General features: G+C 36.6%; 1 protein-coding gene across 1 annotated transcript in view; it reads right to left on the minus strand.

The window, feature by feature from the left end:
• The window catches only part of LOC117322133 (heparan sulfate 2-O-sulfotransferase 1-like), a 96,881-nt gene that overhangs the window by 32,534 nt on the left and 42,947 nt on the right, over nt 1–21,400 (minus strand). The window contains 2 exon segments of the mRNA XM_033876898.1: nt 16,335–16,508; nt 20,269–20,345. Coding sequence (XP_033732789.1) covers nt 16,335–16,508; nt 20,269–20,345 — 251 coding nt within the window.

A 21,400-nucleotide genomic window follows, 5' to 3' on the forward strand; every position in this document is an offset into this window, starting at 1 on the left:
GACCAGGGACGTACGGTATAACGTAATTGAAACTTTACATTTACCATTGGTTTTAATTGTTTCCAGCTCTTATAAATGCCGTAGAATTAAACATCAGTTTTACTTAGCTTGAAAATATGTGATATTTTATTTTATTTTGTCACTATAGTCGTAGTCTAGAGGGGACATAGATAATGTGTAGTATATTTAGATATAAAGAACTGTAAAGATTCCGCTGTGTGTCGCTGACCGGTAAAAGAAAGTAGATTTGATGGAAGTTATTTCTTGTGTAGTAGATGTAAGAATCACGGATTGATGAACATTTCGAACAACTTTCATCCAAGTAAGGATATAATTTGCATGTCTGCTGTAGGGCCAGAACGCACTACTCTATGAAAACATGTAATTTTCCGTCACCGTTTGGTGCTGCTAAGATGTAAGGTGTAAATACAGTAAAACCGGTGTGAAATCACACGTATCTTACCAATATGGATAAATGAGATATGTATTTACCCCCAGAACACCCATTTAGTCCCACCTAGAGGTTTTATTTCGTCAGTATAGACCCTTGCTTTATGCTAGTCAAAATTTCACGCTGTTGACCTGCCATTTTGTAAGTGACAGTACGACTAACCACCCGAATCGGAACGCAATGGACCGAAAAGACCACATATAATTTATTGTGTTTTTCTTCTAACGTAGTTTAAATAAAAAAAACTAAGCTTATTATTTCACAAAACCTGTTATATTAAATTCAAAAATTCATAATTTCTTAATTATAAGCGGTAAAATCTATAGAAATAAAAGTTGTAGCATCGCACATGGATTAGGTAATTAGGCCGACCGCGACCTACAATGTATAGTTAGCAACACGGCAGAATCCATAATGAAATATTGACTAGCGTAAAGCGAGGGTCTATAAGGACTGAATTAAACACCTAGATGGGACTAAATGGGTATACTGGGGTAAATAAATAACTCATTTATCCATATATGTAAGTGTTATGTCATTCCCGATTTTATTGTATTAGGACCAAAATCTTAGCGACATGCCACATGTCAGCTGTCGGAGAATTCCACGTTTTCATATCGTAGTGTGCCAGAGGAGGCCAATAGAAACTCTGGCTAATTCAACCTATGAAACTGATCAAAAGTGGGAATAACACTTATTATGTGTAATGATACTGGTTGCATAGTCAAAAACCTGCAATATATCGTATCTTAGGGCATCCATATAATATGGGTGTTAAATGTTCCGGCTGTTTCATGTCTTCACATTAATATCATGTCACTGAGTATTTTTTTTTTACTCTGGCCTATTTTATGGTTACTGTTTTTATCAAAAATGTGATTTCAATGATTTTTATAAAATCATAATACTTGTACATTTTATTACGTAGCGTCTTATAGAATACAACACGTTTTCATTTTGTGATGAATCAACATGATAGCCGTCATTGGTGGATAGTATCCATCTTGGCTGTCGGTCAATCAAACGCAATAGAAATGGGTACCTGGCCGTACACGAATTTCATCGGTTGGATTGACAAGTCACCTTATACAAAGCAGACGACACTGAAGTTCGTCACACCTCAGTGAGCATTGTTGCTGTCAATCAAACGCCGCGGAAAGGCTTTGCGCGTATTTCATTGGTTGATAAGAATGATTGACAAGTCATTCTCCGCGCACAGGTAAGATTTACAAAACAGTTACGAAATGTCTTGTTATTACTATGTATCAATCTTTTACAGATAAATATATTTGCAAATAAATGATAACTATTCTTTTAAAGTTTTGCTATCAGAAAGTTAGTTTTATCACGTTTATGACTATAACGAGTTAAATACATGTATATAAATCCATAATTTTACCATCGATCATTGGAATTGTGGAAGTTATTTAATTCATGTTACGGTGTTAGTCTTGTTGAGTATGGCAATAAGATGCATGTTAAAAGCACACGATTTGTAAATGATCTCCATTTCGATAGTGATACGTCACGTATACGAAAGTCAGTACATGGTATTACATCCACAGTTTCTTTGGTATTTTTGATAATAAACAATTTATTTATTTAACATTATTTAAGAAGACAGTACGGTGGTTTTTAGAAGATAAAAAACATATTTGCTGATTTGTTCATGTGATAACAATAAAATTTCAACGTATTTTTTTTTCTGAAGCGTGTGATTTAAATATTAAGCTGTTAAAGCATTTCTCTATTTTATAATCCATGTGACACAATCAAATGTGTTTTCCAAAGACTATATTGCTAGAGATCATATATATTTATGAATATATATGAATTATATAAATTGTATTTGACATGTATTTTGAAAGTTCATTGCATTATCTAAAAACATCCTCTAATAAAATATCTAACATAAAATGTGTTTGTTTTTAGTCATACATGTATATAAAACGTTAGTCATTTCAGTATATATCACAAGTGGTACATGTACAAAGTTAAAGTTCTTGGTATTCAAATGCTGACGTGGTGAAACTCCGTGTTAAAGTGTACCAAGAACAAAAAAACGATATTCAAACATGGTATTTTTTGTAAAAACCAAAGAATGATGTCGCGAACCACATCAAAATCGGTTGGCCGAGTGCCGAGATAAAATCTATGCATTATATTCTATACAAAACACGCTTCAAGTCATGGAGAACACTTAATTCAGAAAGTAATATATTATAATCATCATGATCTACAATAGACTAAATCTCTCACGTATGAATACCAGTGTTGGAGCCTGCAACAAACTTCTACATATACAGATTTTATCCCGAGGGTATTTTACATGTCATGGTCTCAGTGATAACGGACGATTACATTCTTGAGAAAGATATAATTTTTATATGATCGTTGTCATTGAAATTAAATAAAAGTGATTCGCAACAATTATAATATAATTGATACTTTATGTACAGGTACATAGTATAGGTTCTTATTAAAACCATCATTTTCGCTCCGTTATATATATATATATAGAAAACATACAATTTAGTTCATCATGATTAATCATAATTAATACTAAAACTTATTAACTCGCAATAATTTTCGTGTATGAATTTTTCAAATTTTATTTATTTCTTTTTTATTATCATTATATTTCTTTTTTGTTTTGTTATTGTGTCATTAGTATGAAGTGATCGAGATCATTGTGGTTTTACTTTCCATTCGTAGGTCACAAGTCATATCTTCACTTAAAACAGGACTTTAGAAGATTAGAAACATGTTCGGAGAATTACGAATTGAGTGGGTTAGTATAACCGCTAAACAATTACCAGGTGTGAAATTATGATCCACAAGCTCGTCACACCTGTCACTGCACTACATGTGTCTGGTGTTCTAATCGGCACACGCAGGTAATTCTTGTGAGTTCTCGCGTTTGGTTTCTATGTACTTCAAAAAAGTTCCGAAGATATACTTTCACATGTTGTACGTAAATTGAGCTTGAATTTTATTAAGAATTGCGTGTTACTACAGGGAATGCATTTTTAAGTTGTTGAAATCAAACATATTATTTTTGGAATTCAGTGGGTTTAGTTTTCCTTTCAAGCGAAAAAAAAATGTATCTTAAAGGTTTGTCTATAGAATGATTAACCTAAGTTGCCTCATTCATAAACCCACGATGTTGAAAATTTACTCTATGAATCTTTCCGAAAATCACAAATAACGGTATCTTCAAGTGTATTTGCAACATATCTATTGCTGTTTTGGCTAATAAAAATTCCAATTTTTTTAACTTTTATTTCCAATCGTGTATGAATTGTATTTTAAACTTCTGTTACTAGAAGTATTATAACCGAAATCAATATTGGGTGGTCGGGTGGCACAGTGGTAACACACTTGCCTTTCACCAAGGCGGCCGGGGTTCGATTCCCCGATCGGACGTGAAAAGGTATGGGGTCACCTGCCCGACCACGTGGGTTTTCCCCGGGTACTCCGGTTTCCTCCCACAGTAAGACCCCTCGCGCGCTTCCATCCGGGCCAACAAGCGTGATTAATATAAGTTAATATAACTTGTTTCTCAATTGTTGTAAAATAAATAAAGTTTACATTTTAAATATTGGTATGTAACAACCCGCAATTGCCCTCATAATAAAGGCTATATGATGTAAGTCGTTATAAACGGTCCATTATTCAAATGCCATACATGTTACAGCGACCCGTTAAAATAGAAAATTATTCAAATTTTACATGTTATATACGACCTGTTATAAAAGAAAATGAGTAAGATGATATACGTTGTATTTGGCCCGTTATAATAGAAAATTAATAAGATGTTACATGTTGTATATGGCACGTTATAATAGAAAATTATATGCCCCTGGTTTCGGTAACATTTGTTATTAACTAACTCACAAATATATGTCAAAAAGTTTATTCAGCACTTTCATTATTGTTGTCTCATTCGCATTAATTGCAGGCACGTGTTTCTATATATATTTCCTATATGACGGCTCTGATCCCATTAAACCTCTGACGTCACAGGTCAGAGGTCACCGAAACGTAGTCAACGGCTCTGGGTTCGAGAAAAATCGCAATTACTCTAAAACTAAAGTCGCTGTGAAAGTCGGCCTTTCAGCATTTTTAGTTTCATCCTAAATCACATTTAAACTTGAAATAGCAAATCGTTACGGGTACACTTTAAGACCACCACATAATTAAGTCAATTACGCTATGAAGGCTATTTTCACTCCATTCAATTTCATCTCATCTTAAATTGTCCTTATTTGTATTAATTACGAAAGAAATGCATTAAACCTCCTAATTTTATGAAAACCTAGCATGTTCAAATTAATAGAGCGGTTAACAAGAAATAATAGAAATGATATCTCAAATCTTGCTAAATATATTAAATTTGCAAGGAAGAGAAAATTAGAATGGCTTAATAACCAATAATTATGTATAGTCATATAATGTTTTTCATACATATGTTGTATAACTTTTATTAGTAGTTGAATTGTCTGTATGTGCAATTCCAGCACAAATCTATGATAGGATATTGTTTATGATGTAAATAGTAAATTAATTGTTATATACATGTATATAATCACATATCACTATGTGTAAGGGTATATATGTATACAATAAAAGACCCGGATTTTACAACTTACCATCAGTCCATGGTTTTTTTTATGATTTTTACGTACCAGAAACCCCAAGCTATCTATTTAAAAGTACGCGACACCAGCGAGAACTACCCAAGATGTCCGATAATTATTAAACCCGTATTCACTTAACAATGTGACGCTTATATAATTAATTAAGTATCAGACGACTATTGACTAATTTGTGTGTAATCAACCCAGTTCTTGTGATCACTGCGTAATACGTAAATGTGTGTGTAATTAATAACGTGCATCTTTCAATGAGTCGTCGTTTCACGTAACAGTGTTACAAGCCGATATCCATGTTTACCAAATACAAGCGTTAATGATGTTAATTACCGATCATAAATTTATTACATGTATTTGAGATTGATTAATTATCGTATCACGCACTGTATGTTTGTGCATAAATTCTTACTAACTACGAAATAGAAATATGTGTTCTTATAAAAGTTGCCGTCTGTAAAATAAATATCATAGATATTGTACGTCAAGTTGAAAAAAGCAAGACCAGGCTATACTATAAAATCCTTTAATACTGTAACATTTAGGTCGTAGAGAAAAAGCAATGTACCGTTATAAAAACAAAAGCTACACATTGTAACACAGGTAAACACCCGGGGCTATGACCTGGCAGCGGTCGCTATTGACTACGCACAGTGTCAAGCGATAGTCTGTACAGCTGTCGACACGGGTGACTTGCCCCGACATTGTTTTCTCCTCGTGGTGAAAAAATTGTCCGGATTATCAGGGACATATATATCTTATTATACGTCCCTGGGATTATTGAGGGAAATTTGCTAATGAAAAGTACGCTCCGTTCCCAAAATGAGCTTCCGGAATCGGAATCCGAATTTCCGGACTGGTGAGTACAAATAACGTTACGGAAATCCGTTCCCGTGCATTTCCGTCCGGACTGTGAGTTTTCCGGACTATCGGCGTCCGGATTATCGCGGGTCCACTGTACACGTGTTGAAGTTTAAGTTTAAACATATTTTATTGATATACAGAAATGACAAAGGGATTAGTCAGCAAATTTTACCAACTTATAAACGACTTCTCCCGTAAAATTAACAAAACAATGAATAATATGTGGCTAAAGTGATCAATAATTTTGTTATACATTTGTACTATGAATATTAGTGTGAAGGGCCTTTTGTCCGGAGGGGCTATTGTCCTAGGGGCTAATGTCCGGGGGGGGGGGGGGGGCTTTTGTCCGTACCTCGAATATTCATATGCCTACAGTTGAGCCGAAAGGCTTAGTATAAAGAACTTAAACTCGTCTTCGGTATTATTAATAACGATATTTAAAGAAACGATCATTTAGGGATACAAAGTGAAACATATGCAAGGATGAGGATTTTTTTAGTGTGTCTTAATTAGATATCACAGACATGTACATGCTGTCATTGTACGACTCCCGTGTGTAAATCGCGTATCTATGTCAAAGATGATTTTACGCACGAACTTTGTTTTGATCTGTAACTATGCACAATATTGTTTATTAGATAAAGGAATAAGTGTTATCATGCACAATTAATTAATTTCTTTGTTATTATTTATTGCTTATTTTCGACTATGTTATCAAGCACCAGTTCTGCATGCACACAAACGATGATAGTCGGGTGTTTTGTCTCCGTATACAAACGGACACGGTTAAGTCGAACCATCGGATAAGTCGAATATTTTGCTCGGTCCCGTCGACTTCGACTTATCCGAATTTTACTGTACATAAATTAACCCACCATAGGATCTTTCTCCCAATATTTTTTCTATGCATATTATTCTCGGTTTTGATTTTCCTGCTAGTGCTTGATAATACCGCTGAAAAAAATGACGTTTGATACCTGAAATTAGCTACAGACAATTACACAACTATCAAATCATTAGGAACATGTGTGAATTTAGTTGTGTACTCATCACCGTTTGTCAGCATGTCATCCGATCACAGCCAGGTAAGTCGTGATTTTTATCACAGGTAAGTTGCAAGGTTCCTTTGAACTGCAGCCAGAAAACTTTAGATCACAGTCCTACCACAGGCGCTAACAGATTACACATACCACTGTCATAAAAAAAATGAAAGTAATATTTTCTATGCAAGCGCCTGTGGGCTCACATGCGGGTACGTTATAAATATAAATGAAAATATCTGAATGCGTACCACTTTTATATTGTGAATGACGATGTGGCTAGCAACAAGTAAGTTTTATGCCACATGATATCAGAGACCTATATACTAGGGATTCGCAACAAGCTCTTTGGCTTACCAAACGTCACCGCCGAGCGGAAGTTCGGGTAATTTATCCCATAGTGCATTGCTGCTCCTAGTATATAGGTCTCTGATGATATATATGTTTTAGCAGAGACATGTATATGTCTTTGGTTTTAGTAACGACATATTATGTTTATGTCCGATAACACAGTATTTTATGTAGCAAATAAATGACCACGACAATGGTACACAGATGAAGATACGGCCGGAGACAGATATCTGCTTATTGTAATGTTCAAGTCAACAATGTGTCTGGGATTTTAATGCGTTAATTGAACGACATATGGTAATAAATAAATAATCACATGCACCCTAATTAAATTACACTGCGGTCGGTACTAACGATCTGCGGTGTCTGATTTTTGCCGAGTCTCTACGAGTTTGCTATTGTACAGGTAACTGTCTTCTGATTAAATATATCAATCAATGTACGATAACAAGCGAATCTATATGTCTGCTTATAGCCTTTACATTAATTTCATTAACGTGCAGTGACATCAGCAAACGATTAAAACTTCGACGATGTCCTTTGTAAAAATCATCTAGACATGTCAATCACACCTGTGGCAACAAATCTGAGAGTATGTGGGCGGAGCTATAGTAGGCTGTGCCTGATTATGGTGTGTCATCAGGTAAACTGTCCACCCCATTCGATGCAGGTATCCCAGCAATCTATTGTCTAATTAATTGGCTGTAAAAAAGTCTTACGCTAGGATTTATGAGAGTGTCGCCCAAAACATAAGGGTATAATTTCACAATATTTAGTTTATATTTACTTAAATAATTACGGTAGCTGTTATCCCGTGTATTTGTTATTAATTATTGAGATAATACACGAACACTAATTGTTGCGATTTAAAACGAGTAATTTCATTTATTTATTTTAAAAAAATCCTACAGTAAGATGTGAGATACAGGTAGTAGACATCGACCAACTACAGCCTAAAATCCTTCTGGATAACAACATATACTCCCCTCAGGTAAAAAAAACCATAGGGGTCCGATGGGGTCATTGCGAAACAGGTATACTCTCTATTGTAATTAAAATATGTGATTGACAGGTGTTAACAGTTGGTGAAAACATTTCTATAACGGTAATTACACGGCATGTAATTGTTCTGTGTATAGAGAATTAATCTATATCGCTTTCACTAACTTCAATTATGATTATATTACGCGATATAGAGATTTTTTTTCTAGAAAATAATGATACACCATATATAACTCATTTATAAGTATGACCGTTTAATAGATCATTCAGTTTGATTTCATTTGGTTTTAAACGGTAATGATTTGGAATATATTATTTCCTAGCGAATTTTCAATGATTGCGGTAAAACAAAACCACGATAATGATATAATATATCTATTATATACTCATCTCCGACATTCTCTTCACAGAAGGTAAATATTTTCTTCTGGGACGCCTTTGTTACCTACCAGTTCAATGGAAAATTTCAAATTACATGATCTATCATCAGGCTTCGTTGGACGTAAAATAGACTGGTCTATAGATAGAGAAAGGACGAAATAGTTCACATTGTTTGGACGTTAGGTCTTGATCGTAATGGTGACATCTGTATTGTTAGTACGTTATTTTGTTTTGTTTCCAAAATAAAAGGGACGGGAAAGATTCCCATGTTATGCTTATAATTAATTGAAATATGTTAAAATGTATTTTATAGATTTCTTTATTACATACACCAGTGTATTGTTTTCTCACAATAAAGAGAGCACATCGGACTATACATACACATAATTCTGTATTCTATGTATTTCAAACAATATCTATTTGACAATTTCCATTTAACAATATACACAACATTTATAGTATACACACATAGATTCCAATCATGCATGTAATCGAAAAATAAGAGACCTCGCATAATGATTTTGCTGTGACAATTTGGCTGTTAATGAAATAATGAAGTTGATTAACTACTGTATATATAGTTTGGAAAATATGAGCATGGATTTCTATATCTACCGTTAATTTGAATGCGCCCAAGTGTATGTCTATGCTATTAGCCACCCCGGAATCGTCCCTGATAATAATGATAGTAAGAAAACACACAACGTCTTTAAAGTCGTGTATTTAAACTACGAAATGCTTAAATAATTATACAGTCTATGTATGAAACCCGCTACAAAAAGTCAGACGAAATAATTATAAGCTATATTATTCAGGATAAATTTTGGTTTTCTTCAAACAATTACGAAACAAAAAACATACATTATGTCCCCGCGAGGACAAATAATGATCTTATCAATGTTTATCGTCTTCTCATCCGTCACAGGTCGTACACGTATATGGATCAATTTCTCAAACAGACATCTTACTAGCTATATACTTCAGATATGTGTGATGACTAAATTATGCAATTAAGGACTTTGCTAGATCACGTAAAAATAAGTACGAGATCTTTCACTAAATAACGAGCCCCTTATGTGGCCTCTCCGAGGTCATGGCATCTGAGGTCATGCACAAAGCGCCATCTATAAACAGGTCAGCTAAATCAGTAGTGACTAAATGCATAGGCCTATATACAAGTATTGAATTGCAGATCATTTAAACCACATCATTTATCAACAGCATCAATTGAGACGTTAAGGGAATTTCGTAGACTCACTATACGGTATCCAGATGTTTTTTTTATTTAGTTATACCCATGATCGTCACGGAGAACCGTATCACTTCGAATTCGAGTCTTACATTAGGGATAGGACACTTGCATGTAAGTCACAAAATCTACCAATCGTCTCGACTGCTAGCGGTAAAAAAATCGGTACACGTACAACGATAAGGGTCGATAATGGTCAACTGAGAGCCACACCACCACAGGTAAAACCTAGGGCTGAATGTAATCGTGGCCCTCCGGGGCTGCATCATCAGGATTCGCGGCGGACAAATTGCTTTGATGTTTCGCGGAGAAACCGATCACCGCGGATTTTGATGAACACATTACCACAGGGGATCGCGATGACGCCGTGTTCATGATCCCTGATAGGGATTTAGGGTGATCAGTCGCGGTGATTTACCCCTTGAATAGAAAATCAAACGCCGGCACATGGTGACTTTGTGTTCATTCCTACGGCCTGCACTGTAGCTGCCAGGGACTATACACAGGACCACTGATGATGTGGGTGACACTAGCTTCACTTGTTTCTGAGACTGTGGGAGACTAGCTGCCAGGGACTATACACAGGACCGCTGATGATGAGGGTGACACTAGCTTCACTTGTTTCAGAGACTGTGGAGACTAGCTGCCAGGGACTATACACAGGACCGCTGATGATGAGGGTGACACTAGCTTCACTTGTTTCTGAGACTGTGGAAGACTAGCTGCCAGGGACTATACACAGGACCGCTGATGATGAGGGTGACACTAGCTTCACTTGTTTCTGAGACTGTGGGAGACTAGCTGCCAGGGACTATACACAGGACCGCTGATGATGAGGGTGACACTAGCTTCACTTGTTTCTGAGACTGTGGGAGACTAGCTGCCAGGGACTATACACAGGACCACTGATGATGTGGGTGACACTAGGCTCCGTTCCTCTCCTCAGATGATAATGTAATAATAATACTGCGAGATTTAATCACTGTTAGCAGCTGAACAATACCGATACAATCTTCTCCCATAATGGGGCAGTGTTTCCTTAAAAACATAAAACTCTTTACCAACATGATGTAAAGGATGTAACCTGTTTCGTTTTACTGGAACATCAAACAGAAGACAAAGGTAATATATGGCCTCTTCACACGCTAATACCATCATCATACCTATGGTACATCATGGTGGAGGGAAATTAAGTGAAAACTTACCAAATTCACTTAACAGCGATTCAGATGGTACAGACGAAAGGAAATAAATCACCCGAAGTCGTAAAATAAACCTAGCATGCACAAATACACTATCATCAATGTGTCAGTGTTTCCATTCCGTATCAAGTGAAGGGTTTTTATTTTCTGCCATTTTACTTCTATCACACTCACACAATGCAAAGTAAACATCACTAAATTGATTTTTCCTCCTCACAATGAAAAATATATTTTACCAGAAAAAATCTGAAACAGTGAATTTAGGAAAGTGGAAACTGAAATTAACAACAGGAAAGATGTGCTCTTTAGGTAGCACACCACAGTAAGACAGCCTGGCCATGGGCAATTTTTTTGTTAAGCAAATAACTCCTGTATTATGATATGTATAAAAAATGAAAAAATAAATGTACACTATAATTGGTATATCCAGTATGAAGTAGTACATACAGGCTTCACATTTATTAAAACAAAAATCAATAAATTGGTTCCGGATTTTAAATATCCGGATTTTCCGAACGTGTGTTTACACAGGAAATTTAGTTTGGCCTACAGCGCAAAATGGAAGCCCACAGAAAAGGTAAGATAGCGGAAAAACTTAATTTACAACATATGTCCAAACAAGATTAATTCTGTCTTTGGGATAGAGATATTTAATTTTAAATAGGTTTCAGAAAAAAAATTGTGTAGAGAATTGTGCCATTTTGGGTCAAATATCATAATATTTTGCAATTTTTGAGAATTTTTTAAGCTGTTACCATGGTATTCACAGCTCTAAAAATCACAGAAAATATCAGTTTACTTATCCTTCAGAGCTCTATTAAAATTGCAAATGTTGTACAGATTTCAAATATATATACTTTATTAGAGGTTATATGTAAGGTTAACTGGCAATGTTTACATATCTAAAGCATGTGCCATATTTTTCAGAATTTGGCATTTTTACTGTACACTGCTACCTTATAAGGGCTGAAAAATGTTATTTTTTGGAAATTGTGCTTAATTATGCTTGATTAAGCTTCATTTTAGTTCATTATTGCTCAAAAATGCATAAAAACAATTTAAAACTTGTTTATTATCAGGCTTGTCATATTAGAGGAATCAAGGGAGGTAACTCGCATATTTACCCATTTTAAGGGTGGGTTAATTAAGCATAATGTTAATGAGTCAGTGTAAATTGAAAAGATATTCTATGTTTTATAACAAACCCAAAATAACTTATTGGGTATCTAACAAACCATATAGACTGAATTCTGGTTTGTTTTACCTGATTTATTACCCCGTATCCATGGAAACTATTACAATAAGTGTTATTTTTTGAAATATTTGGTGAAACCATTATTTTCAATTTATTTATACATTGGTAAGCATGTAATTTCAATTGATGGAGTGTACGGTTGATACAATATTGTCAATTATTGTCACTTCCTTCGGTAAAGCAGAAAAAATAGCATTTTCCGCATAAAATGGGATCAGCGGACACTTTCATATGATCATTGGTACATATCTGAATTACCGGGGTGGAAACAGATGACTGTGATGTCATAGGCATGACATTTTGAAATCTTGGATGTCATGTCATGATTTATCAGTTAGAATATTGCATGTGTTGCTAAGCTGAGGTTTGGAAAGGAATTTGGTTATTTATTATGACACCATTGAGTATTTATGACGTCATAGATACCATCTGATGACGTCATAGTTACTGATGACGTCATGGTAAATATGACGTCATATTACAAGGCTAAATTTGATAGTTGTATAGTATTTTTTGCTTGATTACATGCACAGAGACTCAAAGTACCACATTCAACTCAAAACACAACTTTATTCAAGAGATATACAGAATTATGGGAGTTTTCATCTTTAAAATTACCTCCCCTTATTACTGGATTGGGAGAAAAAGTTGTCAAAATACACCTCTCAGGGAAATCAGCAATACTCGGTGACTATTAAAGATACACAGTAACCCGATATGTCATTTTGTTCGTCGGAACATATTCTAGACATTCATGGGGTTTTTAGTAAAATTAGAATTAACAAAAGTGATGTATAAGGTAGCACACCACAGTAAGACAGCCTGGCCATGGGCAATTTTTTTGTTAAGCAAATAACTCCTGTATTATGATATGTATAAAAAATGAAAAAATAAATGTACACTATAATTGGTATATCCAGTATGAAGTAGTACATACAGGCTTCACATTTATTAAAACAAAAATCAATAAATTGGTTCCGGATTTTAAATATCCGGATTTTCCGAACGTGTGTTTACACAGGAAATTTAGTTTGGCCTACAGCGCAAAATGGAAGCCCACAGAAAAGGTAAGATAGCGGAAAAACTTAATTTACAACATATGTCCAAACAAGATTAATTCTGTCTTTGGGATAGAGATATTTAATTTTAAATAGGTTTCAGAAAAAAAATTGTGTAGAGAATTGTGCCATTTTGGGTCAAATATCATAATATTTTGCAATTTTTGAGAATTTTTTAAGCTGTTACCATGGTATTCACAGCTCTAAAAATCACAGAAAATATCAGTTTACTTATCCTTCAGAGCTCTATTAAAATTGCAAATGTTGTACAGATTTCAAATATATATACTTTATTAGAGGTTATATGTAAGGTTAACTGGCAATGTTTACATATCTAAAGCATGTGCCATATTTTTCAGAATTTGGCATTTTTACTGTACACTGCTACCTTATTACCTTATAGAACAATACTACTTTGTGGTCCAGTAAAATTGTAATTTGACTTTATATTAACAGCAACAAAATGTCTTAGAGACACAAATACAAAGAAACATGATCATTTAACATTATTCAAAGGGTCAACAAAAAGGATGCACCCAGAAAAAAAAATTTGGAGCAATAATTTGGATTTTTTTTGCTGACAGCGCATGGGGGACATTGACAGTGTATATGGGACACTGACAGCATATGTCGAACATTGACAACACATGTCGAACATTGACAGCCAATGTGGGACACTGACAATGCATGTGGGACCCTGACGGCACATGTGGGACATTAACAACCATGTGCAACACTGACAGCACATGTGGGACACTGACACCACATATGGGACACTGAAAGTGCATGTGGGACACTGACAACACATGTGGGACACTGACAACATATGTGGGACATTATCACATGTGGGACACTGACAACATATGTGGGACACTGACAACAAATGTGGGACACTGACAACATATGTGGGACACTGACAACACATGTGGGACACTGACAACATATGTGGGACACTGACAACACATGTGGGACACTGACAACATATGTGGGACACTGACAACACATGGGACATTCACAGCGAATGTGGGACACTGACAGCACATTACAGACACTGACAATGCTTGTGGGACACTGACAGCACGTGTGGGACACTGACAGCACATGTGGGACACTGACGGCACATGTGGGACACTGACGGCACATGTGGGACACTGACGGCACATGTGGGACATTGAAAAACAAAGGTGGGACACTGACAGCACGTGTGGGACTCTGACAGCACATGTGGGACACTGACGGCACATGTGGGACACTGACGGCACATGTGGGACATTGACAACAAAGGTGGGACACTGACACCACATGTGAGACATGGAAAGCATGTGTGGGACACTGAAAGTGCATATGGGACACTGACGGCACATGTGGGACATTGACAACGCATGTGGGACACTAACAGCACATGTGGGACACTAACAGCACATGTGGGACACTGACAGCACTTTGGGACACTGACGGCACTTTGGGACACTGACGGCACTTTGGGACACTGCAAGCCATTACCTGCTGACTGTTTATTTACATTCAGTCAGCATGGAATTGATACATATGTACGACATGTACCAGCAAGTGTCAATATCACATTTCCAGGCAGTGACAGGGTAATTAGTGAAAGCAATTAATGTAAATTAGTTAGCAATGATCAATTACAGCTATATCTTTTATGTATACAGAGGACATTGCATGGTTTCCCATTGAATACAACATATACTTCACGAGTATGACAGAATATCAATATTTTTCACAACTGCAAAGAGTAAAAGATAGCAGTTCATTCTGACTTACAAGTCATGTATATCGCTCACATGGATATTGCAGTAATTATGGCAAACCACTCCACATTTCTACAGAAGAAGAAGGATTTCAAATAATCAATTAGATCTCCCCCCTATTAAAAAAAGGGGGCAGATTGAGCCCTTTTATACAAACTTGATTACCCTTCATCCAAACATGTCTCAGGTTATTGAGATAGACCAAATCCTTTAATGGCTGAAGAAGAAGAAGGATTTTAAAGGATTTGCTATATTTCCCTTATTGAGCCCTGTCCCCTCTGGCCCTTGTGCCAGACCCACCGTTTATAAAACATTGGTTCCCCTTCAGTAAAGGATGCTTCATACCAAACTAGGTCAAAATCCCCTTCAGTGAAGGATGCTTCATACCAAACTAGGTCAAAATCCATTATAATGTTCTTGATAACTAGTCCCAATTCATGTTGTTTATACATGTAAATTGGTCCCCTTTCATCCACTGACACTTTCGATCAATTATGGGCCAAATTCTTTTATTTTTTCTATAGAAGAAGGATTTTAAAGAATTTGCTATATTTTTCCTATTGGGCCACATCCCTCCAGCCAAAGAGAAGTCAGAGTCATAAATTATGAGAACTATGTTTCCCTTCACCCAATAATGTTTCAGACCAAATAATAACCAAATCCTTTTCATTACTACAGAAGGATTTTTCAGAATTTGCTACATTTCCCCAATAAGGCTTGCCATTCAGACCCATAGCATATGCAAAATTGGTTCCCTTTAGCAAAGGATGCTTCAGACAAAATAGGTCAGAATTCATTCTTTCATGACAAGTAGCAATTTAAAGGAACGCCTCTGTTTCTGCTATTGGGCAATCCCTTAAAGGGTCACTATTTATGCAAAATTTGTTTTCCATCCATCCTCCAAGGATGCCTCTGACCAAATTTAGTCAAAATCCATTCAGTCATTCATGAAAAGTAGCAATTTAAATGAAAAATTGACAAATGACAGCAAGCCAACAGATGCCTCACCACAATATAAGCTGAACCACCCTTTGGACCAGGTGAGCTAATTACTGACCTGATCTGAGAGTGACAGGATGTGTGCGTTCTTTGTTGTGTTGACGTGAAGGACATGAAACTTGTTGCGTTTACAGAGATCATAGGCAATTCCAGCGAAAGAAGTACTTCCTGTTTTGGGGATTCGGTTGTAGATGAGGACTCCATCATCAAGTCCAGTGCCTGTCAGTTCCACCTACAAAAAGGTCAGGAAAAAGATTTACAAAATTGTATCATAGTAGAAACAAGGACATCTCTGGCAATACAAATCCCCTCGCCGTTCAACATTCACCAATACACAACAAAAGACACCAAAAATTACAATGCCCCTAAGAAAAAAGAGGCTTAGAGGGCCTGTTTCACCTGCCTGGATATTGCAGTGATTATAATAAAGGAGGCCAGACCAATCTTTTATACATGTTGCTAAGACCATGCCAAGAACTGTCTAAAATGGTTGTTCTTTCTTCGTGGTCACTCCCAGGTCAAAAGGTGGAAAAATGCATTTTTTTAAATATTGGGTGCTTTAAGAAATCCTCACAATGTAAATATAAGGAATGAGATTTATTCTTTCAACATTCATGAGGTCATAACACCATTGGCTTTCTGGACATATTTACCATGACATAACGTGATTCATGGAATATGTTTAGAAGCCAATGGTGTATAACCTCATGAATGTTGAAAATATAAATCTCATTCTTTAAATAACAAACTTCTACTGTTGAAATCTAAGATGGCCACCTGTCGGCCATTTTGTTTACCTAATCACAATCAGAAGTGAATGGGCACAATTAGGGACCCAGGAGAACCTACATGTTTAGTTAGAGAAGTATCCTTCCAAGTTCCAGTAACTCTTAAGATAACAAGGATCGTTTATTGACAGACTTTGGACCAATGGCCCACAGAATGTATAGCAATTTGAATAGCCCACCATCTGATAATGGTGGGCTAAAACCTGCAGGGACATAGTCACCAGAGCTATCTCCTGAAACTTAAAAGTCAGCCGGTTGATCCCTGCCACCAATGATACCCATTTCATTTATTTATATATAATGTTCCTGAGAGGTCTAAATTAAACTAATTATTTATTCAAAATGAGTACAGCACAAGAGTTGATTTGACCTTGGAATGTTGCATACTTAATTATGTGTAACTATACATGTAAAGGTTAAGATTTCTCCATTAATTAGTAAGGAGACTATTTTAAATATTAAGTTTCATTTTCCCTTCTGAGCCCCACTCTGCTCACTCACTCACTCTGCTAATACAGGCTAGGAGAACTAAAACATTGAAGTTACAATTTCATTCAAAATTCCATCATCAAAGCTGATAAGGAATCATTGCTGTCTATGTTTCCGATCCAAAATACACACCAGACGAGGAAAAAGCTATAAAACACTGAGTGTCATGGGATAAATCTGTTGTCAGCTGAGCCAGTCTGATGGCTGAGAGAGTTTTCACAAATGACAGCAGCATTTGAGGCATCTGACAGTAATTTGTCAGGAGGTCAACAGGGGTCGTTTGGCAGTAAGAGTCTAGGGGTTCTGAGACTGTAAATCATACTTCCTGCTGGCTATGGGTACCAATTTTAGATATGCAATTTGCCAAAAGATATTGAGTTTTGTAAAATGGCCAACATAATTTGATCACCAGCAGAACAAAACAGCGGTGTCTACATAAACTACTTCACCTCTCTGCCAGCTACACATCTATCCTCTTATATCAGAATTCAATCGCTCCACAGCAAAATATATTCCCGAATGAATATTCCAATCCCTGTAAGGTCAGGCAGGCAATTTTGCATGGTATATACTATTTTGAGAAATGCCTTCAATCGGTAGCCTGCCTTGAGTTAACTTTGACACCGTGATGAATTAATTAAAATCGTTTGATGGGCGCATTAGATATTTTATACACAATCTTTTGATTTCAAAAGTGGTCCAGCCTGACCTTTAACGATATTTTAACTTGAAAGATGAGTATTCAATTCTAATAAACTCCATATCTATCATATCTACAAGATACTGCCCCTATATATAATATGTGATCTGTTCAAATTGTACTGGAATCACCTGATTAGTCATCTTTTATTATGATTGATAATTTCAATATCATTTTTGAATTGAAAATGAAATGTTTAAATATGTATAACAAAATGAACATCATCTAAAAACATAAAGGTGATAATGATATTGATTTTAAGACCTTATTGTTAACTTGTGCAATGACCTTTAAAGTAAAGGGTTGATTTCGACATGACGAGATATTTTATCCATTGCTAGTTGCTGACACTGGTTTTTATAGCAGAGAAGTTTTTTTTTACGTTTTATATCTTAGAGAAATCCTCTCAAAAAATCTGAAATGCACAAATACACAAACAAAAGCATACGGCTCCCTTCACCAAGATAACTAAATCAATTTTAGCTTGCAATATGGAACCAGTAGAAATAAACTCATTTGAAGGCCATGAAAAAACTAATAAATCTGCAATATAATCCTTCACACAGAGTACCTCAATGGCCTGGTCGCTCATAAAACAGCCTTATGTGTGGTGTGGACCAGTGGGTCATGCAATGTAACACACCATACAAGGTATTTAGTGATAGCCTTTCTCATCACGCGATGTACACTGTGAGATTCCACAGTAATCACCTTATAGTTAGTGGTTTAGACTGTGAGATACTGCATTACTCACCTGGTCGTTCTATTAATTAGTGGCTGTAGACTGTGAGATGCCACAGTTTGGTTTGGTTTATTTTGTTTAACTTCCTATTAACAGCCAGGGTTATTTAAGGACGTGCCAGGTTTGGAGGTGGAGGAAAGCCGGAGTACCCGGAGAAAAATCACCGGCCTACGGTCAGTACCTGGCAACTGCCCCACGTAGGTTTGAACTCGCAACCCAGAGGTGGAGGGCTAGTGATAAAGTATCAGGACACCTTAACCACTCGGCCACTGCGGCCCCTCAGTACTCATCTGGTTGTTAGTGGCCCTGGACTGTGAGATACCACAGTACTCACCTGGTCATTAGTGGCCCTGGACTGTGAGATACCACAGTACTCACCTGGTCATTAGTGGCCCTGGACTGTGAGATACCACAGTACTCACCTGGTCGTTAGTGGCTGTAGACTGCGAGATACCACGTTACTCACCTGTATATTTTTGGCTATAGATTTTGAGATATCCTGTTAGCACTCACCTACTTGTGGCTGTGATATCTCTCATTAATACTCACCTATCTCCCATTAATACTCACCTGACCATTTGTGGCTGTGATATCTCTCATTAATACTCACCTGACCACTTGTGGCTGTGATATCTCTCATTAATACTCACCTGACCACTTGTGGCTGTGATATCTGTCATTAATACTCACCTATCTCCCATTAATACTCACCTGACCATTTGTGGCTGTGATATCTCTCATTAATACTCACCTGACCACTTGTGGCTGTGATATCTCTCATTAATACTCACCTGACCACTTGTGGCTGTGATATCTCTCATTAATACTCACCTGACCACTTGTGGCTGTGATATCTCTCATTAATACTCACCTGACCACTTGTGGCTGTGATATCTCTCATTAATACTCACTTGACCACTTGTGGCTGTGATATCTCTCATTAATACTCACCTATCTCCCATTAATACTCACCTGACCATTTATGGCTGTGATATCTCTCATTAATACTCACCTGACCACTTGTGGCTGTGATATCTCCCATTAATACTCACCTATCTCCCATTAATACTCACCTGACCATTTGTGGCTGTGATATCTCTCATTAATACTCACCTGATCATTTGTGGCTGTGATAGCTCTCATTTGTACTCACCTGGTTATTTGTGACTGTGATCTCTCTCATTTGTACTCACCTGGTCATTTGTGGCTGTGATCTCTCTTATTTGTACTCACCTGGTCATTTGTGACTGTGATCTCTCTCATTTGTACTCACCTGGTCATTTGCAGCCGCTAGGTGTCGGGGGTGACCCACGCCTACATGGTTATTCTGGAGTTTGGCAACAGCAGTTTCTGGAAAAGACATAAAATCCATTAAATTCTAGTGATATTTCAACAGTAAAAAGATTCAATATTGTGGTGATGTCTGGGTTAAATATGTCTGTTCTCTCTGTTTATCACTATCCCCTCTACATCCTGCAAGTCCCCAAAGCCTCCTTTAAAAAGATTATACTATTGATATAACCTAACAGGTTTCCATCATTATTTGATTTACTTGTACTTTGTGAAATAATTTACAGAGTGCACACAAGCAACAGAATCTGGAGAACTTGTGACTGTTAGAGAATGTGTGACTGTTAGAGAATGTGTGACTGTTAGAGAGTGTGTCACTGTTAGAGAGTGTGTGTTACTGTTAGAGAGTGTGTGTCACTGTTAGAGAGTGTATGTCACTGTTAGAGAGTGTGTGTGTCACTGTAAGAAAGTGTGTGTCACTGTTAGAGAGTGTGTCACTGTTAGATAGTGTCACTGTTAGAGAGTGTGTGTCACTGTTAGAGAGTGTGTGTCACTGTTAGAGAGTGTGTCACTGTTAGAGAGTGTATGTCACTGTTACTTAGAGAGTGTGTCACTGTTAGAGAGTGTGTGTCACTGTTAGAAAGTGTGTCACTGTTACTTAGAGAGTGTGTCACTGTTAGAGAGTGTGTCACTGTTAGAGAGTGTGTCACTGTTAGAGAGTGTGTGTCACTGTTATAGTGTGTGTGTGTGTCACTGTTAGAGAGTGTGTGTCACTGTTAGAGAGAGTGTGTCACTGTTAGAGAGTGTGTGTCACTGTTAGAGAGTGTGTGTCACTGTTAGAGAGTGTGTCACTATTAGAGAGTGTGTGTCACTGTTAGAGAGTGTGTCACTGTTAGAGAGTGTGTCACTGTTAGAGAGTGTGTCACTGTTAGAGAGTGTATGTCACTGTTAGAGAGTGTATGTCACTGTTAGAGAGTGTGTCACTGTTAGAGAGTGTATGTCACTGTTAGAGAGTGTGTCACTGTTAGAGAGTGTATGTCACTGTTAGAGAGTGTGTCACTGTTAGAGTGTGTCAGTGTTAGAGAGTGTGTGTGTCACTGTTAGAGAGTGTGTGT

This window comes from Pecten maximus, chromosome 2 (genome assembly GCF_902652985.1).
Source record: "Pecten maximus chromosome 2, xPecMax1.1, whole genome shotgun sequence".
Classification (NCBI taxonomy): domain Eukaryota; kingdom Metazoa; phylum Mollusca; class Bivalvia; order Pectinida; family Pectinidae; genus Pecten; species Pecten maximus.